Consider the following 20544-nt stretch of genomic DNA (forward strand, 5'->3'; position numbering starts at 1 on the left):
TTTTCCATGGGCCACAGGAGTGTCCCTCAGTAGGTAATGTGATGGAACCCTTTGTGGCCAAAGGCCTGGTTGGAAAAAGATGACACAGAACAGCAGCACTGGGGTGGGAAAGGATGAGCCCTTCCCTTTGCAAGATTCTTAGGGATAATTGGTGTGGGTTCAAATCCTGGCTCCATTGTTTACTGTATGTGACTTGGGAAATCACTCAACAGTGCCTCAGCCAAGGGCCTCAGTTTCCATGTCTGTAAAAATGGGGTTTTAATATCTACCTAATAGGATTGTTGCCAAGTGTGAAGTGAGGTCTTACAGTGAAAGTGTTGAGACACTGATATTATTTGGGGTTCAGTAAATGTCAGTTTTCTTCCTTCCTGTTATCCCATCTTCTCCCTGGCTCACCCCATGGGGCTGCTGGCAGCTTCTCTGTGCTTACTATATTTCAGGCAGTCTATCCGTCAGCTGCTACTAAGTGCATGTTTACTGACCAGCTGGTTGAGATGGGCGGCAGTGAGGGGTCTGCACACAGTGAATGCTGCAGGGGTTCACCTGGGCTCAGGAGCTCTTTCCCTCGCTCATCAGAGAGGATTTCATGAAGGAGGGAGACTTCACTTGGTGTTGAAGGACGGATGGGGTTTGGCCAGGAGAGAGCAGGAGTGTGGGCAGGGCATGGCAGGCAGAAAAGAAGGTGAGAGCCAAGGCCCTGTGTGGGCAGAGCTGTGTGGCATGTCGAGGAGACAGGTCTGGTAGGGCAGAGGCTCATGTTCAGGGGTGAGGCTGGACTGGGAGAGGAGGGAGCCCAGGAATGGAGAGTCCTGGATCATTATCCTAAAAGTTATTGTAAAACCCTGAATTAAGTGTCATGAATGGCCACCAATGGAAAGTGCTTTCTCTCCCACCATTGTGGCCCCCGGGGAGACAGTTGCCCCATAGATTCATAAAGCCCTGCCTAGTGCCACCTGGTTTGCTGCCGTTGGGGAGGTGCTAGACGTCTTCTGTGGTTGGGGAAGGCAGAAGCTCCTGTGTGAAGTGATGAGCAGAGAGGGACGGGTGCTGCCTACTCCCGGAGAAAAGAAAACTCATTCCTGAAGTCTTAATAGCCTGTTTCCAAGAAGTTGTGGTGGTTTCCCTTGGGCATGGCACACACCTCCAACAGCTGACATAATAAATAAGGATGCATCTTAATAAGAGGACAAAAATGTGCCCTGACTAGATTTCCACTTGAGCTTCCAGGATGATCAAAGGGCAGAGATTCTCTGTTCAACTGAACGGATGTCTATTGAGTACCTCAGTGTGCTTGCTGGAACTGGGCCCTGTGCGGCTTGCAGAGGTGACTAGGTGAGCTTCCTGCTGCCACTGAAGGAGGTGGGCGAGTGGAGAGCACAGGCTGAAGTCCACTGTAGCTGGAGTGTAGGGAATGGGGGGCAGTGGGTTCAGATCCTGGAAGGCCTCCAGTGCTGAGAGTTTGGACATTATTCATTGGCGATGGGAGTCAGGCAAGAGATTTGAGGAGGAACAACGTGGTAAGACCAGAATTGTGCCATAGCAAACTAACCATAGAGGCAGTGAAGAAGATTGTTGGAGCATGAAAAGTTTGAGCATATTAAAATTTCTGGGGCCGGCCTGTGGCTCACTCAGGAGAGCGTGGTGCTGACAACACCAAGTCAAGGGTTAGGGTCCCCTTACCAGTCATCTTAAAAAAAAAAAAAAAAATTCTGAGCACGTGAAGGGAAAACAGATAGAGATCAATGCAGTAATCCAGGAAATAGGTTATCACCTGTCGGCCCTTGTTTAGACAAGGCAAGAAGTAGAAAAAGAGAGGACTTGGGCCGGCCCGGTGGCGCACTGGATAGTGTGCCGCTTGGGAAGCGCGGCGGCGCTCCCGCCCAGGGGTTCGGATCCCACATACAGACTGGTTCCCGCTCACTGGCTGAGCGAGGCGCGGGAGCAAGGCCGAGGGTTGCGATCCCGTTTCCGGTCCCGGTCCGGTACGGGGGCGACACTGAGGGTTGCGATCCGTTGCCGGACACGGAAAAAGACAAAAAAAAAAAAGAGAGAGAGGACTATTGAAGCCGTATCACAAAGGTCAAATTCACAGAACTTGTTGGCTGACTGGACGATGGAGTTGTAGGAGAGGGAGATGCTGATCTGGGTGACAGGGAGGAGGATTGATCACTGGGTGAGATAAAAACACAGGTGGAGAAGCAGGCGGGGAAGAGGTGACTCAGTCTTGGGTGTGTGGGGGATGTATACTGACACCTGTGTGAAGGCCATTGGGAGGGACCAGAAGTCTTGGACAGGTGAGGAGCTGAGAATAGGGGTTCCAATTGCAAATCATGTGGACAAAATAGATGATATTGCCAAGGGAGAAACGATAGATTTCTTTCTTGATTCATTTCAAAAGTATAGATTGAGCCCCCTGTTTGTGATAATGCCCTCAAGGCTTTGTAAACATTAGAGTGCTGTGATCTGAAGTGTGGCTGTAAGAGAGACCAGGGGCAAGAGATGGTGAGGACAGTGGGCAAGGAAAGCAGTCAAGGGCAAGGCTAGGGCAAGAGAGAGGAAGGCTGTGAAGTGGCCAAGAAGGGCTGGCCAGTGTCAAGGAAACCAGGGAAGGCTGGCGACACGAAGGCAAAGGAGAGTATCAAGACAAGGTGGCACAGAAAACGACAGACACTAGCCATGGAGGGGAAGGCAGCAGGAAAAACATCAGGTACTGCGGAGAGATCAAGAAGGGCCTGGGGAGTGGTCATTGGATTGGAAGAGAGGGTCTCCGCTGAGCTTTCCTGGCACACTTTCTGCTGAGTGGCAGGGCCAGAGCTGAGCCAGCAGCTTGTGGGGATGGAAGGGAGCAGATACTGTCTGGAGAAACGTGCAGTGCAGAGAAACGGGAGGTGCCTTAACTGGAGAAGGAAGGAGTGCCTCTCTTTCTTCCCAGCTTCCTTCCCTCCCTGTCCTTTCTTTTTTTAATATTTAGATTAGGAGGTTTAGCATCTGTTTGTAGGCCCAGAAAGGCACCAGTAGAAAAGGCGACTGATGAAGAGAGATCACCTGATAGGAAAAATTTCCTAAAGAGCATGAGGTGTAGGAGCCAGAGCTCAGGTGTGATATTGTTCTGGAAGGTAGACGGGAAGCTTCTGAGGACAGAAGAGAAGGAGGAGTGAGGACACAGAGAGATAAATGGAGGTGGAAGGAGAACCTTTCCTTTAGCCCTGCACCTCATAGGAGGGTCTCCTGGAGTCCCTGCAGTCCCCTGGGTCACTCTTGCTGACTGAGGCCCCTGGACCGACTCCAAGCTGCCTGTGGCTGGGGCCTTGAGAGGTTCAGCTCTGGTCCCAGTGAGGCTGTCCTTTGCCGGAGGTAATCCTAACCCCTTTTTGTACAGGCATCTGCTCAGATCTGGGTGACCTGATGGTTGATGAAGAAAAATTACATGTTACTTTTCAGAGCTAAAAATAATCATTGTAGCTGTAGGAAAGCCACATGGTTCAGGGCTTCATGATGTCAGTGGTGTTCTTATGTCTGTGGAAACAAGTCAAAGTCTGTCCTGTCTGTACATAAACAAGGGCACCATCACTGTGAATACTGCCCCTGTAAAATCACTCTCTACTTTGTTATTTGTGAACAATCCAAACCCCAGATAGCTGCATTTTCAATTTTGTTTCTGAGAAACAGTGTCAGTCCACAAATGCCTTGACATGTGTTATCGACTTGATCTCATGTCACAATCCAGGAAATCTGTGAGCATTTTTACAAGTATTAGGATAACATAATTTTATTAGGTTAAGATCTGTTCAATAACTGTAAAGAACACTATTATAAATGTGTGTGGCATGCATAAGTAGATGATTTTCTCCCATAATACAGGTTTATATTGATGTTTTAAAAGGAGAGAGAAAAAAGCAGGGAGCAAGAGTAAGGGTCCAGGTGAGGTCAGAGGGAGCAGGGGAAGGTTGCAGGTGGGGAGAGATGGCTGGCTTCTCTGCAGTCTTTGTTCCTCATGTGGGAGAGGGGGTGGGTGGCCTCAGGATTTTAGTTTTCTGCTGACAGATGGCTGGAACAAACAAGTCCTCACTGATCAACATTTCCTAGTGTTGAGAAGGTAGGAAGCAGGGAAGAAGATGGTGGTGATGGTGATGATGCAGTTAACATTTATTGATTCCTTGCTGTATGCACCGGGTACTGTGCTAAGCACTTTAGATGTATTGTCATTGAATCCTTGCACGATTCTTTAAGGTAGATGATGTCATTCTCATTTTAAAGATGAGAACACTAAGGTTCAGAGAGGTTGATAGGTTGCCCAAGGTCACACAGCAAGAGCATAGCAGAGCCAGGCCTTGAACTCGGGTCTGCCAGACCCCAGCTTGGGATAAGGCCAAATGGCCATGCTGTTGGAGGCAGAGGCCCAAGGTAGTTAGAAGCAGCCCGAAGGTTAGGGGCCTTCTAGAAGATGCCTCTTCCCAGCCTACAAACTCTACCCCAGGCAACTAAGTGGCTGTCAGGACAACTCAGCTTCATTTCCTCCTGAACTGGGAAAGCACAAGCAAGAGACACAGCAGCTATCTCACCCCTGGACAGAAGCCCAGATTATAAGCTGCTGTCTGTTCTCTCCTCTTGCCCCACAGAGGTGATGGATAAGGCCTGGAGTGTCATGTACATGCAAAGAGAGGACTTTGCAATGAGTAAACTGGCCTATCTGTAACAAGGCTTGTTCCTCCAGAGGCTCAGGCCCACCCTTCTATAGGACCTGTTCTGGAGACCCCTACTTTTGTTGAGTGTCTGCTGTGCCGTGCTGGGAGTTCTCAGTAGATGGAGAAACCTGTCTCCAAGCCCATTTTTCCAAGACAAGGAACAAGGGCAGATTGACACAGAGAGCAGTTGACCTTTTCCAAGGGATGTACAGAGTGACATCACTTCATTTTTTCAGACGGGTCTGCAGGGAAAAACAGCAGTGGTTCTTCATCATTCATTCATACAGTAAATGTTTCTCAGTAATTCTGTGCTAGGCATTGGTGCTTTATAGAAACAGTCCACCTCTAGTAAAGTCTACGAGCTGCTGCCTACAGGTTCCCTGGGTGCTTCAGAGTTGTGGGGGGAGGGGGTGGACATGAGGATAATAAGGAAGCGAAACAATGTCCGGCTCTGAGAGCAAAAACCTCCCTATTGTCCATTTTACAGATGAAGAAACTGAGGCTCACAAGAGTTAAGTAATTCACCCAAAGTCACAGCATTTAATAAGTAGCAGATCTGTCTGGCCCAGTGTTGTGCTCTTTACCACTGTATATCACTGACTCTTGCCTGTGTCTTTGCTTCCAGTTCTTTAAGGCCTTTTCCAAGAATGGCTCAGGAGCAACATTGTCAGGTGGGTGTCCTGGCTCTGGTGATCCTGTTGGCCCTGTTGATGTCTTCTTCTCCCTGCCTCCCTTTTTTTACCTGGATTTTTATTGGGCTGACAAAAACCCTGACAACAGGCAAGGTCTTGAAGGATGAGGAGGTCTCCAAGGGAAGCCTAACTTGTGTTTCCCTAAAAGGTTCTCCCAGTCAGCCTGGGTGGTGCCTTAGGGAAAGCTAGGCTGAAAGAGCCCTACACCACGTTTGGCCCGTCCAAGGTCCTGGGGTGCAGGGCAGGGGCACCAGGTTCCCAGAATAGCCTTCATGTCAAAATGGGGTTGGCATGCACAGGAAAGACCAGATAGCCCCTGGGGAAAGCCCTCATGAGACGCGATTCTGATGGACTTTCCTGTACTCTGAGGGATAGTCTCTTTGAATTGCTTAGGGACACAGGAGGAGCCCCCAGCCACATTCCTCTGATATGGAGGATGGACGTCTGCCCTGTCTCTCTCAGAACAAGCTCATGCCCTAGGTGCTTTGCTTCTGTGAGTGAAGCTGACTGGGATCCTTCTTCTGTCCTGACGCCCCTCCCCATGCCCGTTTTCATTTACAGTGGCTGGTGCTGATGTGCAAACTCTACGGGAGAGGCTCGTTGACGCCCTGGAATCCCATCGTGACACGTGGCCCCCAGCCTGCCCCCCACTGGAGCCTGCCAAGTATTTTGGGCTGGGGTAGTCTTAGTGCAGTATGGGCCAGCATCCCAGGCCTGGGAGTGAGAGGGTGGTGGGAACAGCAGGGTATGGGACCCATGTTGATTCTTCCTGCTACCCTTGCTGTGAGGCCAACTCCACAGTCTGCCAGAGTCCAGAGCCACTCCAGAGCAGCTGGTGGCTGGCAGCAGGTGGCAAGTTTCCCATTGCTGCAGGTCCTAACTGAGGAGCCCTGCCTCACTGGGGCAGGCTGATGGGTGCAAGGCCCATCCTACCTGGTAGGAAGGAAAAGGTGGGTAGGAGTTATCCAGGTTTTCCCTGCTGCTGCTTCTGACCACCTGTCCTCAGGAATGTCTGGGGAATGCAGCAGGATTTCACATGCTCTACCCCAGGGAAGGCCACTGAGAGTCAGAGGGGGCATTTTCATTCAGAGGAAAGGGGGAGGAGGTGGTGTTCAGAAGCTTTTAAAACCCTGTCTCTGAGAACTGAAGGTGGTCATTTTTCTGATCAGTGGCTGTGACTGAGGGATGGGAAGTGGCCCTCAGCTCCCTGTGCTGCAGACCATCAGGTGCAGTAGCTGATGTCCTATATCTGCCTGCCAGGCCTGCTTCCTGGGTTGCCTCTTTTCTAGGAAAATGAGAACAGTGAGGTGCATGGTGTCTTGCCCTAACTCTCCCAAGGTGAGAGACAGGAGATTAAAAACACTAGGTTCTCCACTTCTGAATGAGATCTCAAGACAGGATAATGCCCACCTCAGGGGGCTCTTGTGAAGAACAGACCCATGAACCAGCAGGGACTGCTAGAGGGAGCCCAGCTTTGAATACAGTGAAGGTTCAAGGGGCTGAGAAGGCCTCATGAGGCAGGTGCTGGAAGGCTCTCTAAGTTTGTGTGCTTGTGTTCTTCAGAGCCACAGCCCTGCTCAGAGAGTGCGTTTTCAAGTGTTGATTGGGGTTGAATCCAACTCACAATAACTCCTTTATTATTTTTCCAATTCTCCATCTTCCCAGAGGGCCTCTCGGAGACCCTGGACCCAGCATACAGTCTTGATGTGGTTTGGGGTTCCTTGTTTCCAGGAGACATCCAGGCCAGCCTGTACCCTGGTCCTCCTTCCGTTTCTTGATGACTGTGTCTCTGTCTCTCTTTCTTACACACACATGCACATCTCTCATGGTGCATTTTCAGCCCTGGGGGATCTGAAAAGCAACAAATTGGCAAACCTGCCAACCTCTCTCAAAGTGATCCTTTTAAAGAACTGTAGGAAAGAGGCAGAGACCTGTGATGAAAGGTGAGCTGCCTCTTCAGAAATCTGAGGGTGGATGTGGGAGAGGGGTGCTGGCCCCATGTAGGACCTGCTCTTCTGCCAGCCAAGGGGAGGTGTGGAGGAGTGGTCTGAGAGGCTGGCTGCCTGATACCACACCCAGGCTATCAGTATCCAGACACCTGTTTTCACCCACACAGTGGGGTGCACTGTGGCCCTACCTCTCTAGCATGGCCATCTGTACTGTCCTTGGGCTGGGCTCCAGCATTGGCCTCATGTTGCAACTTCTGTTTGGAGGTGGTCACTGCCATGTCATTGGGTCTAGTAGTGGGAAATAGGTCTCTAGGGTGAGGATAACCTATGTCTTCTTACCTGCTGGCCTGTTAAGTATGTGTGATGATGTTCGGTTCTTAATTGGGATAAGGAAACAAATCAATTTGATATTAATTTCTGTTGAAACTGAGTTTTTAAGACAATTTGTCTTCATTCTCTGATTGGGAAGATAATAAAATTTACCTTCTTTTCAATTTCCACCTTTGTTTCCAACTGAGGAAACCAGGCCTCTGTTTTCTCATCTTAAAATAAAGAGGCTGAATTAGGTAGTTTCTAAAATCCCTGCACCCAGGACTTCCTGCTGCTTTATTCCTTTTTTATGCCTGCTCCAGAAAGGAAAAAGCAAATCTCCAGTTGGTAGTGACTTCCCCAAATTAAAAACACTAGGTCCCCCACTTCTGGATGAGAACTCAAGATAGGACAATGCCCATCTTGTGTCTGAGTTCCAATCACCAGTCTCTCAGGAGACCAATAAAAACCATATCCAATAAGCCTGGACTTTACCCAGAACATGGAGACAACTGGTCCCAAAGCATGCCTTCCCAGTCCTTCTCCTCAGATGGCCTCCTACTCACTCTCTTTAAGAGACAGGAAGAAAAAAGAAAACACAAAAACCAAGGTGGGTCAAATGAAGAACCAGGGTTGGGTAACAGGGCAGCATCCTTTGAGACTAGGGTTTGGTTTACTCCCACTGGAGGACTGTCATGGGAGACTTTCCCAAAGCCTTATGCGGAAGCAGAGGAGGGCCACGTGGCTGGCTGTGCTCACAGTGCCGCATCATCTGCGTCTGGAGTCGCCAGCAGTTTGCCTTATTCCCATTGGCTGTGGAGGGTGATGACCAAAGTTGTCTCTTTCAGGATAGAGGAGATTGATGGATTCTTTGCAAGAAACAATGAAGAGTACCTGGCCCTGATCTTTGAAAAGGAAGGCTCCTACCTGGGTAGAGAGGTGAGTTGCCCACAGGGTCCCTGCAACTCCTGGATAGCGATTGGGAGAAAGCCCCAGTTCAGGAGCAGGGCTTTTCCTGCCAATTCTAGAATCCTGTCCGTGTGCATTTCTTAGACTGGCACTGGCCTGACCCCTGCTGGGAGAAATGGAAAGTGTAGGAGCTGGTCCTTTCCATTTTAAAAGCTTTCTGTCTATTCTCATCTCCTCACTGAAACCAAATATAACCCCTACTGTCTATTGAGCATCTGACTAGATTGCTACACATGTAGTTGCAAATCCCCAAAATTAACAAAGCAAATCAAATAACATGTCCAAGATCACACAGCTAGTAAACTGGTAGAACAGGGCTTTGAACCAGCCGTCTGGCCCCAAAGCTCATGTTATTTCCACACTGCACCAGCACCATGGAATTGGAGTGAAAATTTGGGGGTGTGTGGCATGGAAATTAGAGATGATCTAGCCCCTCACGAGGAAATGGGGGTCCCTTACCAGGCGAAGCAGATCGGAATTTTCCCTGATCAAGTTGCCCGCCTTTTCTGAGCCTTCCTTCCCCCTCTGTAGAGTAGTGATCATTATGTTTCTCCATAGTATTGTTGAGAAAGTCAAATGAGGCAATTTAGGTAAAGTGCCTAGATTAGTAGCTGGCACGTCGTAGGTGCTCTGTGAAGATTCACTCTTCTTGCCTAATGCAGAGAGCTCTTCATTCTGCCAAGGGCTCATGGACTTCTCCACAAACCACTGGTAAGCTTTTCCCAGATGCAAAGGTGGGATGCACCGGTGCACAGGAGATGTTCCAAGGCAGTGCAGGGAAAATGAGAAGACATGAGAGTGGGATGAGCTTAAACACCACTGTTGGCTCTGAATGGTTTTTTTTGCTGAAACTCATCAAGCACAGTTGAGAGTTTGAGCTGAATCTAGAAACTCTGCAGGCCTCTCAGCCCTGAGAGGGGAGGCACAGGGGTGGGGAGGGGGCAGACAGCTTTACCGAGGGGTGCCTGACTCTCAGTCCATACCTGTCTTATAGGGATGATGGATAAATGTTGATTGGAATCAGTCAACATTTATCCATCCGTTAATTTATCCAACATTGATCCCCCCTGAGTACCCTGAGGAACCAGGGACAGGGGCCCCGGTGGACTGAGCCAAGGGCCCTGTGTCCATGCAGAGGTGCTCAGGATGGTTAGTTTGAGAGGCCAGAGGACCTAGTGGCTAAGAACCCAGGCTCTGGAGCCAGACTGAGCTGAGATTTTTAGCCCAGTTCAGGCACATGCTAGCTGTGTGACCTGGGGACATGATTTCACTTCTAAGCCTCAGTTTCTTCAGCTACAAAATAAGAGCTTTATTTTTTAAGTAAATACTTATACACCTCTTATGTGCTAGTCATTGTTACAAACATTTTTGTAAAATTAACCCATTCAATCCTCAAAACAGCCCTCTAAGGTTGGTGTTACTGTTACTATTATTTTACAAGTAAGGAAATTGAGTCAGAGAGAGGTCGAGTCTGGTGGAGCCAGAATTCAGCTGCAGGCAGCCACGGTATACTGCACCGTCTCTATTAGTCCCCTCATGATAGTTCTCATTTCAGTGTTATTCTGAAGATTAAATGAGGCAATCTGTACATAATACATAATAAATGTTAGTTAATGTTTTCCCTTATTTCTTTCTAAAAGTAAAATTATCATATCTGATAAATGTATTTTTCTGATTTGAGATATAGATAGAAAGCTTTATAAATCTAAGAATAAAAATGAAACCACATTCTATTATGCCTTTTACAAATTGCTTTCATTGGAAAGAAAATTATGTTCAAGTGGGACTGTCCTAGGAAATTCAAAATGTGTGGTCTGCCCAGTTCCAAGGCCCCTCCTCTTGGGCAGTGTCTGGCACTTGTTACCTGTGGGTTAGATGTGGTGGTGGCATGAGAGTCTCTCACTCATCATCATGGTCCCCTCTTTGAAAGATTCAGTGTCTGAACAGAACACAGCTGCCACCTGGGTCCCTGCCCAGGGCACTGAGCCAGGACTCAGCCCCTGGCTCCCTCTACCAATGGCTTGGCGCCCCCAGATGTCCTGTTGTCTCTGCAGGTGGCTCTGGACTTGTCCCAGTACCAAGGCATGGCAGTGCGCAGGGTCCTGAACACGGAGGACGAGGTGGTGAACAAGTTTGGAGTCACCGACTTCCCATCTTGCCACCTGCTGTTTCGGAATGGCTCTGTCTCCCGAGTCCCTGTGTGAGTGGTGTCTCCTGCCTTCTCTCTACTTCCTCCCTGTGCTCATCCTTCTTTCCTGCCTAGAGAGGCTCCAGCTTTTCACAGTGGGGATAAGTTCTTTCTAAGGAATCCATGGGCAGGTGAGGAGCATCTCCTGCAGGAGGAGCAGTTGTCTGTCTGTCGGGTTGGGACAGTGCCATCATAGCAAGGAGACTGGGCCCAGAACACTGCTCCCAGCCCCCACAGCTCAGGGATCCTGCCTCAGCCCCTGGCACACCCAGCATGGGTGCCCACCCTCCTGCTGTGCACCAGCCCCACTGCAGCCCTGGCCCTGTTCCCCATCCGCCTCTGTTCACAGTCAGACTCAGTGGCAGGCTATAGGCCTGGCAAGGACTCAAGTATGCCTGACCCTCCCTCCCTTTGGTTTTCTAATTGCAGAAAAGTTCATTAGGAGCCAGACAATAGCCAGTTCCAAAATGCCGAGAGAAAACAATCAGACCAGCCCCAGCCCCTCTGTCAGACTCCCGCTGCTGAATGGCCCGTTAAATGGCGCCAGATGGTGACTTGGTGCACTTCCTGGGCAGATGATTGGTGTCAGCCTGGCCCCAAAATGCCGAGAGAAAACAATCAGACCAGCCCCAGCCCCTCTGTCAGACTCCCGCTGCTGCTGAATGGCCCGTTAAATGGCGCCAGATGGTGACTTGGTGCACTTCCTGGGCAGATGATTGGTGTCAGCCTGGCTTGCAGCAGGAGCTCGAGGGCCAGGGAGCTCAAGGCTTGCCCCAGGTGCCCAGTGAGCTACTCCTCAGGGCCATTAGTGTCATCCTGCACTGGGGCTGGGCAGCGCAGCCACTCACCCTCGCCCCGGCCCAGATCTCCAGGTAGCACCAGGACAGGCCTGTCAGAGCTTAGGAAGCATGACGGCCGCAGGGGACAGGGAGGGGCTGGCTTTCCAGGCAGGCCCGGAAAGTGCCAGTCCTTCTGGGGAGAGGTGGCATTGTTCCCTCACTTGGAGTCGGTGAAGGGGAAAATTGCTTGTGATGCTGCTGCTCCCGAGCCATCTGCTCATGGATAAACACTGGGCCAGGACGGCAGAGTGGAAAGCAATGCTTCGTGATGCCAGCTCCCTGGGGTGTCCCATCACGCTGCTGCTGGCTTCTGCATCTCTCCCTCCAGGTGGCCCTGACCCTGGTGGGTGAGAGGGAGTCTGTGTTCAAGAGACAGTTCTTGCCCTTGAGGTCTCCTCTCTATTAGATGAGAGGAAGAAATCAAAAGGACTGTAAAAGGGTTTAGAGAATTCTGTTGGCTCTTTGTTGTGGGTGCTATCTATTTTTTTTAAAAAAATCACATATCAAACTCCCTTGACTTCCTTAGGGAGTAATGTCACCTTGTGGTCCCTCAGCACAAGCTTGTGCGTGGGCGGCTTCCTGGAGGTCATTGGCCATCCTGAACCTGTTGGTCTGGGGGCAGGTAGTCAAACCCGGCCATTCCTGTCTGTGGCAGAATTAACATTGTTCCCATAGGGGCTCACCTGCTCTTCCAGGTGCTCTGTCCCACAGCCTCCCCAGACCTCAGCCCTGCCTGGAGAAAGGGCAGGTTGAGGAATTCTTTGGTCCAGCTGCTTTTCCAGATGGGGGTTCAACATTAGGCTGGTGTCAAAAAGGCTTTCCACAGCATGTGTGCTTAAGGGAACAAAGTGAGGCCTGGGCACCCTGATTTTGACCTCACTGAGGACAAGATGGAACCAAATTCAAATATTTCTTAATAAACATCAGATGAGCCTTGCTGCTTCCTCTTCTGACCTTGGTTAGCTTTGGGATTTTGTTTTTCTGTACTCACTGCCTCTCTGTGGTTCTCTTTCCTCACAGGCTTATGGAATCCAGGTCCTTCTATACCGCTTACCTGCAGAGGCTCTCTGGGCTCACCAGGGAGGCTGCCCACACCACAGTTGCACCAACCACTTCTAGCACGATCGTTCCCACTGTCTGGAAGTTTGCAGATCGGTAAGGCCATGCCGAGATCGCCTCACATCTCCCCCCACCCCAGCCTTTCCTCAGATCACAGACCCCTTTCTCCCTTCACACTCACACTCTTTCTTGCCCATTCCTGTTTCTTGTCATGTGTTTAGCACATGCCATTCTGAGCCCAGAGTCCACTGCCCCCTGTACCCCCCCAGCTCTGGCCTTGGCCTTTGGGGCCCCTGACTTCAGCCATGCACAGGAGAGTCTTGGATGTGCGAGAGCGGCAGTGGTTGGCTAGAGGTCCCTTCGGTGTCTGCCAGGGCCCCAGTGCTGACTGTGGGTAGTGCCGGACATCATTTCTTGTTATCCTGCATGATGGAATGACTGCTTTCCAGTGCCCACATTCCTTAAGCCTCACTTTATTCAAGAACAAGTAGAATCAGCTTGGATGGATACTCTGAGGCCTCCAAACTATCTTCCCACCCAAGCAATAATTTCTTTAGCAAACATTTTTGAGTACCCACTGTATGCTCGGCACTGTGGATTCAGATACGTACAGGGCAGATGCAGGCCCTTCTCACAGAGCTTACAGTCCCCTTCATAGCATCCCTTCTAGAAAGGCACCTGACCTCACTTGAATGCCTCTGGTGTCAGGGAGCTCACTATCAGGCAGCCTGTATCTTTGTGCACATTTGTGTGCGTGAAAAGCTGCTCTTCTCTCTGAAGTTCCTCGGCTTTGTTCTTGCAGTGGACTTCCTGCATGTTGTTGCAGGGAGATGGAGCCATAGACCTCTTGCTCAGGCACCAGCTGCAAACCAAGTGGAAACATCTGACCAGCGAGCTCAGACCTGGGTTAGGAAGGCAGCTGCCACTAGGAGGCTGCACGAGAGAACTGGGGGGAAAGGGATCTGATTTTAGGAAGGATTTTGCATGACGGACTTTAAGGATGGAAAGTACCAAGGGAAAGATTTTTAGTAAATCAAGGGAGAAGGAAGAGGTGGGAATGGTCATTATGATCGTTCAAATTATGGATTATTCAAATCATTCAAACTGTTATAATAGCTGGTGCTGAGCACCTTCCCCACATTATCTCATTCAGCCATGGGGCCACTTCTCGAGGCAGAACACAAGAACGGAGAGGTAAACTGAGGCCCAAAGACACCAAAGTGCAGCACAGAGAGGGGACTTTGCCCAAGGGTAAAGCACAGGTAGTCACATTGCCCACGCTGTTCGTTGACCTTTTGTCTCTCTACAATGCTAGGAGGTAGGTGGGGCAGGAGTTTATTTTACAGGTGAGGTAAATGAGGCCCAGAGAGGTAGATTGAGTTGCCTGAGCTCACAGAACTAGTTCACTGCTGAACTGAGGCCAGAACCAGGCCCCAGGAGGCAGGGATAGAGAAGCAGCCAGCACTCAAGGGCCTCTTCCCATCAGAGCCTGGAACCTGGACCCCAGGTGAGCAAGCTGGGCATGGGGTGGAGCAGCCAGCTGGGGCCTACAACCCTCCCTCCAGGGAGATGGGAGATAGGGCCCACCTGAGACCTGAGGTCTGGCAGCTGTGAGGACATCAGCCCTGAAAGAAATACAAACCTGCTTCCCCTCCTGTTCCCATCCCCAGCCTTGGTGGGCAGCTAAACCCTTGGTATTTCAAAAAGGGCCAGCTTTTCCAGAGCCACGTTGTGCATGTGCATCTGTTGGTCTGTTTGTCTGTCGCTAGGGGTTTTTGCTCAGATTAGAGAATGAAGCTCATCCTTCCTGATTAGTGAGTCATGGCAGGGGCTGGTCCTAGGCCTGGAGAGGTGAAACCTCTACTCTCTGCCAGGAGCTGCTGAGGTTTTACATTTGTGCTTTTATTTAATTCTCTTTAGCAGCCTACTCGTGAGCAATGTATTGTTATTCCTATCTTACAGATGAGAAATTGAGGCTCAAAATAAGTAATTTACCAAAGGTCACAGAGTGAATTACTGGCAGAGCCAAGTGCTGACTTATAGGACTCTGCGAGCATTAGCAGTGCCCCTCCTCTTCTCTCCCTTTAGCCCTTCATGCTCCTCCCCAGCCCCTGCCCTGTGGTTAATGCCCCTTTCTCTCTCCACCTCTCTCTGGGTCCTCAGCTCCAAGATCTACATGGCTGACCTGGAATCTGCACTACACTATATCCTGCGGGTAGAAGTGGGCAAGTTCTCAGTCCTGGAGGGGCAGCACCTGGTGGCCCTGAAAAAGTTTGTGGCAGTGCTGGCCAAGGTGAGCAGGGTTATGGCCTCCCTTGTCTGTGCAGTTCCCTGTGTGATGTGTGCACTGCACCTTGCCAGCCCCTCCCTCCTGCAGCTCGTGGTCTGCTAGACACCTGGACCTGCAGCTCTCCCAGTCCATGCTGGACTGCTACCCTCCAGTCCCAGCCACACTCCACCAGCCCGTGCTGCCAGGGACACCCTTCCACCCCCCACACAGGTGGGTGGCACACAGGGCCAGATGTCTGACACCTGGACATATTCCCAGCTGATTCAGTGACTGTGGTTCTGCCTCCCTGCCTGAGTTCTCCACCTCAGTCTGGGCCCCAGTGTGGCCTTTCACTCCCTGCTGTGGTCATTGGAAAAGCAGGGCCCTTGGAATGCCATTGTGAAGGAGAGGACAATTTTCTGAAACTCCTTTCTTCCTTCCCAGTCTGACCCTGAGGTCTGGCACTAGCCACGCCTTCTTATCCCTTTGTAGTTTCCTGGGAGGGTGGCTACTTCATGGAGTGCAGCTCCTACTTATTGAGGACCTGACGTCTGCAAAGCAGTTAGTCCTCTCAACTGCTCTGTAAGGTGGCTGATATCCCCCCCATTTAAGAGGCCAAAGGAGCCCAAGTGACTTGCCCTCAGCCTCCCAGCTAGGAGGTGTTATGGTCAGGACTCGAACCCACATCTCACACTGTACAGCCTGTGCTGTGTTCTCTGCAACACACCTTCCTCTCTGAGGGGGAGATGTGGCCTGCCTCTCCCTCGCTGCATCCTATTCTCTGGTTCCAGACCCACTGCCAGTGCTGCCCTACTTAAACCCAGGCTTTCTGCTGCTGCATGCTGCTGAGTCAGATGCAGGCCCTGGTCCCCTTCAAGGGCCAAGTGCTGACTCAGCCGCCCTCAGCCCTCACTGTTGGATCTGAGCCTGCCCTTCTTGGCACAGCCCTGTGAGCAGCTGGGGCTACCTCGGGGTGATGTGTGCCAGTCCTTAGGGACTTCTTGCCAGCCTAGTCCTTCCCACCTCACCCAGTCCCGGCGCCCCTGGCCCACTTGGCTTGGTCACATGCATGTGTGATTACACTGGGAAGACCCTCTGCAGGATGCTGCAGCCTACAGCAAGACAGCCTTTGCCTCTCATGGAGGTCCCAGGCAGGATGGGTCCCCGTTCTTCAGCCCATTATGACAATAGAGACCATTCCTCAGAGGCTTGAGAGCTGCTTGGCCCCCACGGTGCTGAGGCGTGGGGCTGATGGTCTGGAGACTCTGAGGGAGAAAGTCTTGGGTGGTTCTGTGTGCTGTCCTCCCTCCTGCCACATACCGCAGCAGGACATGAGAAGGACGCCCTCACCCCTAGTCCAGTCACTCCAAAGGAGTCATCCCAGGGAAATTGTGCTTTTGTGTGCTGCTCTCATCTCTCAGCTGGGCTCCAGGCTGGTTTTTTGTTTCCCCTACACTCAGTAGGAGGGGAAAGAATGAGATCCAGAAAATACCTTCAGCAAGTGCTGAAATGAGTTTGGGATGAAGGAGCCATTCCTGCCAGAGCCAGAGCCCTCGGAGAGGACGGGGCTGGCCTTCATGGACAGAGGGAAGCTGGGGTGCCCAGCAGTAGGAGCAGAGGGACCTGGGCATGGGCGTGGAGACCCTCTGTTTGAGCTTTGCGTGCACATCCCCTGGAAACTGCAGAGCACTCCCACCCTCCCCTTGCTTGGGTCACTTCTTCCTGAATAGTAATAGTAGTAGCAGCTACCAGTTCTTGAACTCTGGCAGGATGCCAGACTCTGCAGATGCTCCTTGTGTGTTGGTTTATTTTGATTTCTCATAACAATCTCCATAGGGTAGGCATTAGTATTATCTTTGTTTTCTAGATGAGGAAATAAAGGCCCAGAGAGGTAAAGCCCCTTGCCAAAGGTCCTCCAGCTAGTGAGGGGCTGAGCTGGGATTTGCAGCCATGTCTCACCTAACCCCTGCTCTCAGCCACCACATGCATGTTACTCCAGAGGCACCCAAAGCCTGCAGGGAGAAAGTGCTCTCTCTGCCGCTCAGCCTCGGACAGCTGTCAGCTCTGTAGGTGCCCCCGCCTGCTCTCTGCCTGCACTTCCCACATGAGCGACTGGCAGGACTGGCCACTGGGTGGCGTGTGGTCACCAGGGTTTCCCAGCTCCGTGTAGTCCAGAGCCCTTAACACCACATCCTTCCCCTGACACCACTGCCCTGGAAGGCGGAAGGTTGCAAGTGAGGATGAGGGGTGAAGGTCAGTGAGGAGCTGACTCTGAGCTGTAGATCTGTGTGTGAGCTCACCAGGAGGCAGCATGTTGAAGCACCATTCTTTCCAGCCACTTCTCACTCTGGGGGAAGGTGTCCGGCCCCTGAGGTCTGATAAGAATATTTAATGGCTTTTTCAGAGGCCTGGGTGTGTGAGCAGCTTTCTCTGTTTAGTTATCATTCCTGTCTGCAGTATCCTTCTCCCTAATGTTCTCCTTGGCTCTTTTACCCTGCACATTTCTCAGGGGCATTGTCTTCCCGGCCTGCCCCTTTGTGGTTTTATCTGCCCTGCTCTGCTGCTGCGTCCGTCTTGCTCTTTCCTCCCCCACATTGTGTGCCTGTGCCTGCGCACACGTGTGCACACATCTCCTCCTCCCTGGAGTCCCTGTGGTTTTAAAGTGCTGATACTAATCAGATTTGAGTTGACTTATTGTCAAAGTAGCTTTCCATGCTGCTCAGAGACCACTGGGAGTTACCATCAAGATTTGGATCTTGGCTATAAGACCCTGGGATGGCCTGTCCCCACCAGCAGCCCATGGAATACAAATGAAGGGTCTTTTGCCAGCCTAACCTGGCCGGTCAGCCAGTTGGCATGTCAGCATCTATCAGAACACCACCTGAAGAGAGCACCGTGTGGCCCAGTGTTCCCAGCAGCCCTGGGAAGTGGCACAGTGCTCAGGCCTTCCTCCCAGTGCTGCTGAAATGAGCTCACCACGTGGTGGCATGTAGTCAGCATGGGAGCCTGAAGCCTTAAGAGAAGGTGACTTTCAGAGCCCAGCCCTGCTTAAAGCCTCTCCTTTCTCTAGCCCCTTTCTCTAGTCTTACCAGGTACCCCAGAGCAGAGGTAGTGAGGAATCCACATTTGTGCCTCAGGCAGAATGTTTTCCTGTTCATTTTGGAACATTGCATAAAACTTCTGTGGCCTACTTCTGCACAGTCCCTACCCTCTGCAAACTGTGCACCTCTGAGGAGATGGCTTTTCACTCTCCCACTTCACTGTTCCTCCCCACAGTACTTCCCTGGCCAGCCCTTAGTCCAGAACTTCCTGCACTCTATGAATGAATGGCTCAAGAGGCAACAGAGAAAGAAAATTCTCTACAGCTCCTTTAAAGCTGCTCTGGACAGCAGGAAGGAGGTGAGTCGGCGCAAATAAAGATCTCCTTATCCTTGATATTTATGAAAATGGGAGGCAGGGTTAACACTGAAATCTCTGACCTCCTCCACCAGTTTTCATTCAGGTGGGAGTCAGTGAGCTTGGTTGGATCCTTCCATTACCAATTAATAAACTGCTTGCTGTTTATTGAGCTCTCTACAAGTATATCTTATTTAATCCTGTAACGTTAGTGGAAGGTGGATATCATCCCCATTTGGCAGATGAAGAAACTGAGCTTAGAGAGGTTAAGTAACTTCACCGAGACCATACAGCCAGTAAGTGGGTGGGCTGGCGTTAAAAACTGATGAGACACCAGAGTTTTTAACTGCTCCTCTCTTCTCCTCAGCATGGCTTCTCTGGCCCTCTCCAGGGCAGCCTTCTGGGCTTCTGCTCACGCTGCTCTATACAGAGGTGGGCCACCGCAGCCAGCAGAGACGCAAAACCCTATAAACTTGTAAGATGTCAAAGTCTGAAGGGATCTCAGAGACCCACCCCCTGGTTTTACAGATGGGGAAGTTGAGGCTAGACTAGGATGTGACTTGATCCATGTCACAAGTTTTCAGATCTGCTGCACCTTCCATGGGTGGAGTCAGTGGAAGAGAAGGACCACCCTCAAGGTAATAGAGTGAGAAAGGGACGTCACTTGTTTCAGGGCTGTGTGCTGAGTCTCCTGGAAGCTTCTCTCTTCATCCCCTCATCCCAGCCTTTCCCACCTCCATATGTGCATTCACACTCATACGTTTCCCTTAGGGGATGGTCCTTGCCAAGAAGGTGAACTGGGTTGGCTGCCAGGGGAGTGAGCCACACTTCCGGGGCTTTCCCTGCTCCCTGTGGGTCCTCTTCCACTTCCTGACTGTGCAAGCAACACGCCAACATGTAGACCATCCACCAGAAGCAGGTGAGTCCAGGGCTTGCTTGCCTCACTGTGCCTCAGACTGTACAGGAGCAGGAGCAGGGTCACTCCCTAGAATTTCCCTGCTGGCTCCCTGCTGCCAGCCCATATTTAGGGGATGGGGCAGAGGCAGTATTGGGGTTTCAGCAAGATCTTTCCCATCTACAGTTGGCCACATGTGACCAGTAGGGAACCAATCCCAGAGTGGAGAGGATTTTGAAATTCACCCAGTCCTACCCCTGCCTCTGGGGTGGTGCCCCTCAAACCCTGGGGCATGAGGAAACCTTTCTCCCTGGTGTTCTCAGGGCTTATAGCTTGCTTAGTTTTCAGCCTTCAAAAAAAATTTGTGATTCTGTTTTTATACTCTTGTAAAGAAAAAACTATGGCTATTTCATAATTTACATAACCGATTCCATGTACTTTGAACAATCCTATTGTGTTTCCCACTGAAAATAATTTTCTAGGGGAAGTCGGGGAACACATATTCCCCGCTTCCCTGTTCCCTTCCCAAACTGCATGGCTGTGGTGTCACCTGCTCTGACGACTGAAAGGATGTGCATCCCATTCAGTACACGTCTGTTGAGGAGCTGGGTTTTTATCAGGCCGGGCTCAGCTTGGAGGATACAGAGGTGAATAAGGTCAGTCCCTGCCCTCAGCGGACTGTCCAGTTTGAGGTGGGGTGGAAAGAGAGCTCCCTATCACGACCAGGGCCAATAACTGGGGGCAGTGGAGGAGGTGCGGGTAAACAGAGGACATGCTCCATGCTGCTGGGAAGGGGCGAGAGGCTTCAGAGGGCAGGTAAGCTGGTTGTGATGGGTACGTAGGAGTACAGCCAGGAAAAAGGAGCGTCCCAGAGAGAGGGAACAACCCGTGCAAAGCTGAGTGAGTTCGAGGAGCTGCCAGTCGCGTGGGCAGCCGAGTCAGTTGGTCTGTCAGCCGGTATTTACGGAGTACCTGCACATGCCAGGTGCAGCGGGAGGTGCAGAGTCCCTGCCTGCCAGTGCTCAGGTGGCAGGAGACAGACAGGAAACACACTCAGAGCATTTCAGGTACAATGACCAGTGCTGTAAGGAGGACAGTGCAGAATGGTGGGGAGGGGACTGCTGCGTCCAGGTAGGGTGGCTGGGGAAGGCTTCTGTGAGGAGGTGCCCTGTGCCGACGTGGCATGGAGAGCAGTGAGCAGTTGTGAGCCTCTGGCAGAGCCTTCCAAGCTGTGTTAGTGTGCCCAGGCTGTGTTAGTGTGCTCGGCGGCCATGGACAAAAGCCACCGGTTGGA

At 51.2% G+C, this 20544-nt stretch overlaps 1 protein-coding gene across 1 annotated transcript in view; it reads left to right on the top strand.

The window, feature by feature from the left end:
• The window catches only part of QSOX1 (quiescin Q6 sulfhydryl oxidase 1), a gene marked incomplete at its 5' end in the record, with an annotated part of 49744 nt that overhangs the window by 22784 nt on the left and 6416 nt on the right, over positions 1 to 20544 (top strand). The window contains 8 exons of the mRNA XM_008572947.1: positions 5311 to 5356; positions 5939 to 6041; positions 8484 to 8574; positions 10659 to 10804; positions 12652 to 12786; positions 14854 to 14983; positions 18236 to 18358; positions 19127 to 19274. Coding sequence (XP_008571169.1) covers positions 5311 to 5356; positions 5939 to 6041; positions 8484 to 8574; positions 10659 to 10804; positions 12652 to 12786; positions 14854 to 14983; positions 18236 to 18358; positions 19127 to 19274 — 922 coding nt within the window. The remainder of the gene's footprint in view (positions 1 to 5310; positions 5357 to 5938; positions 6042 to 8483; positions 8575 to 10658; positions 10805 to 12651; positions 12787 to 14853; positions 14984 to 18235; positions 18359 to 19126; positions 19275 to 20544) is intronic.

This window comes from Galeopterus variegatus, unplaced genomic scaffold (assembly GCF_000696425.1).
Source record: "Galeopterus variegatus unplaced genomic scaffold, G_variegatus-3.0.2 Scaffold850, whole genome shotgun sequence".
In the NCBI taxonomy this organism is placed as follows: domain Eukaryota; kingdom Metazoa; phylum Chordata; class Mammalia; order Dermoptera; family Cynocephalidae; genus Galeopterus; species Galeopterus variegatus.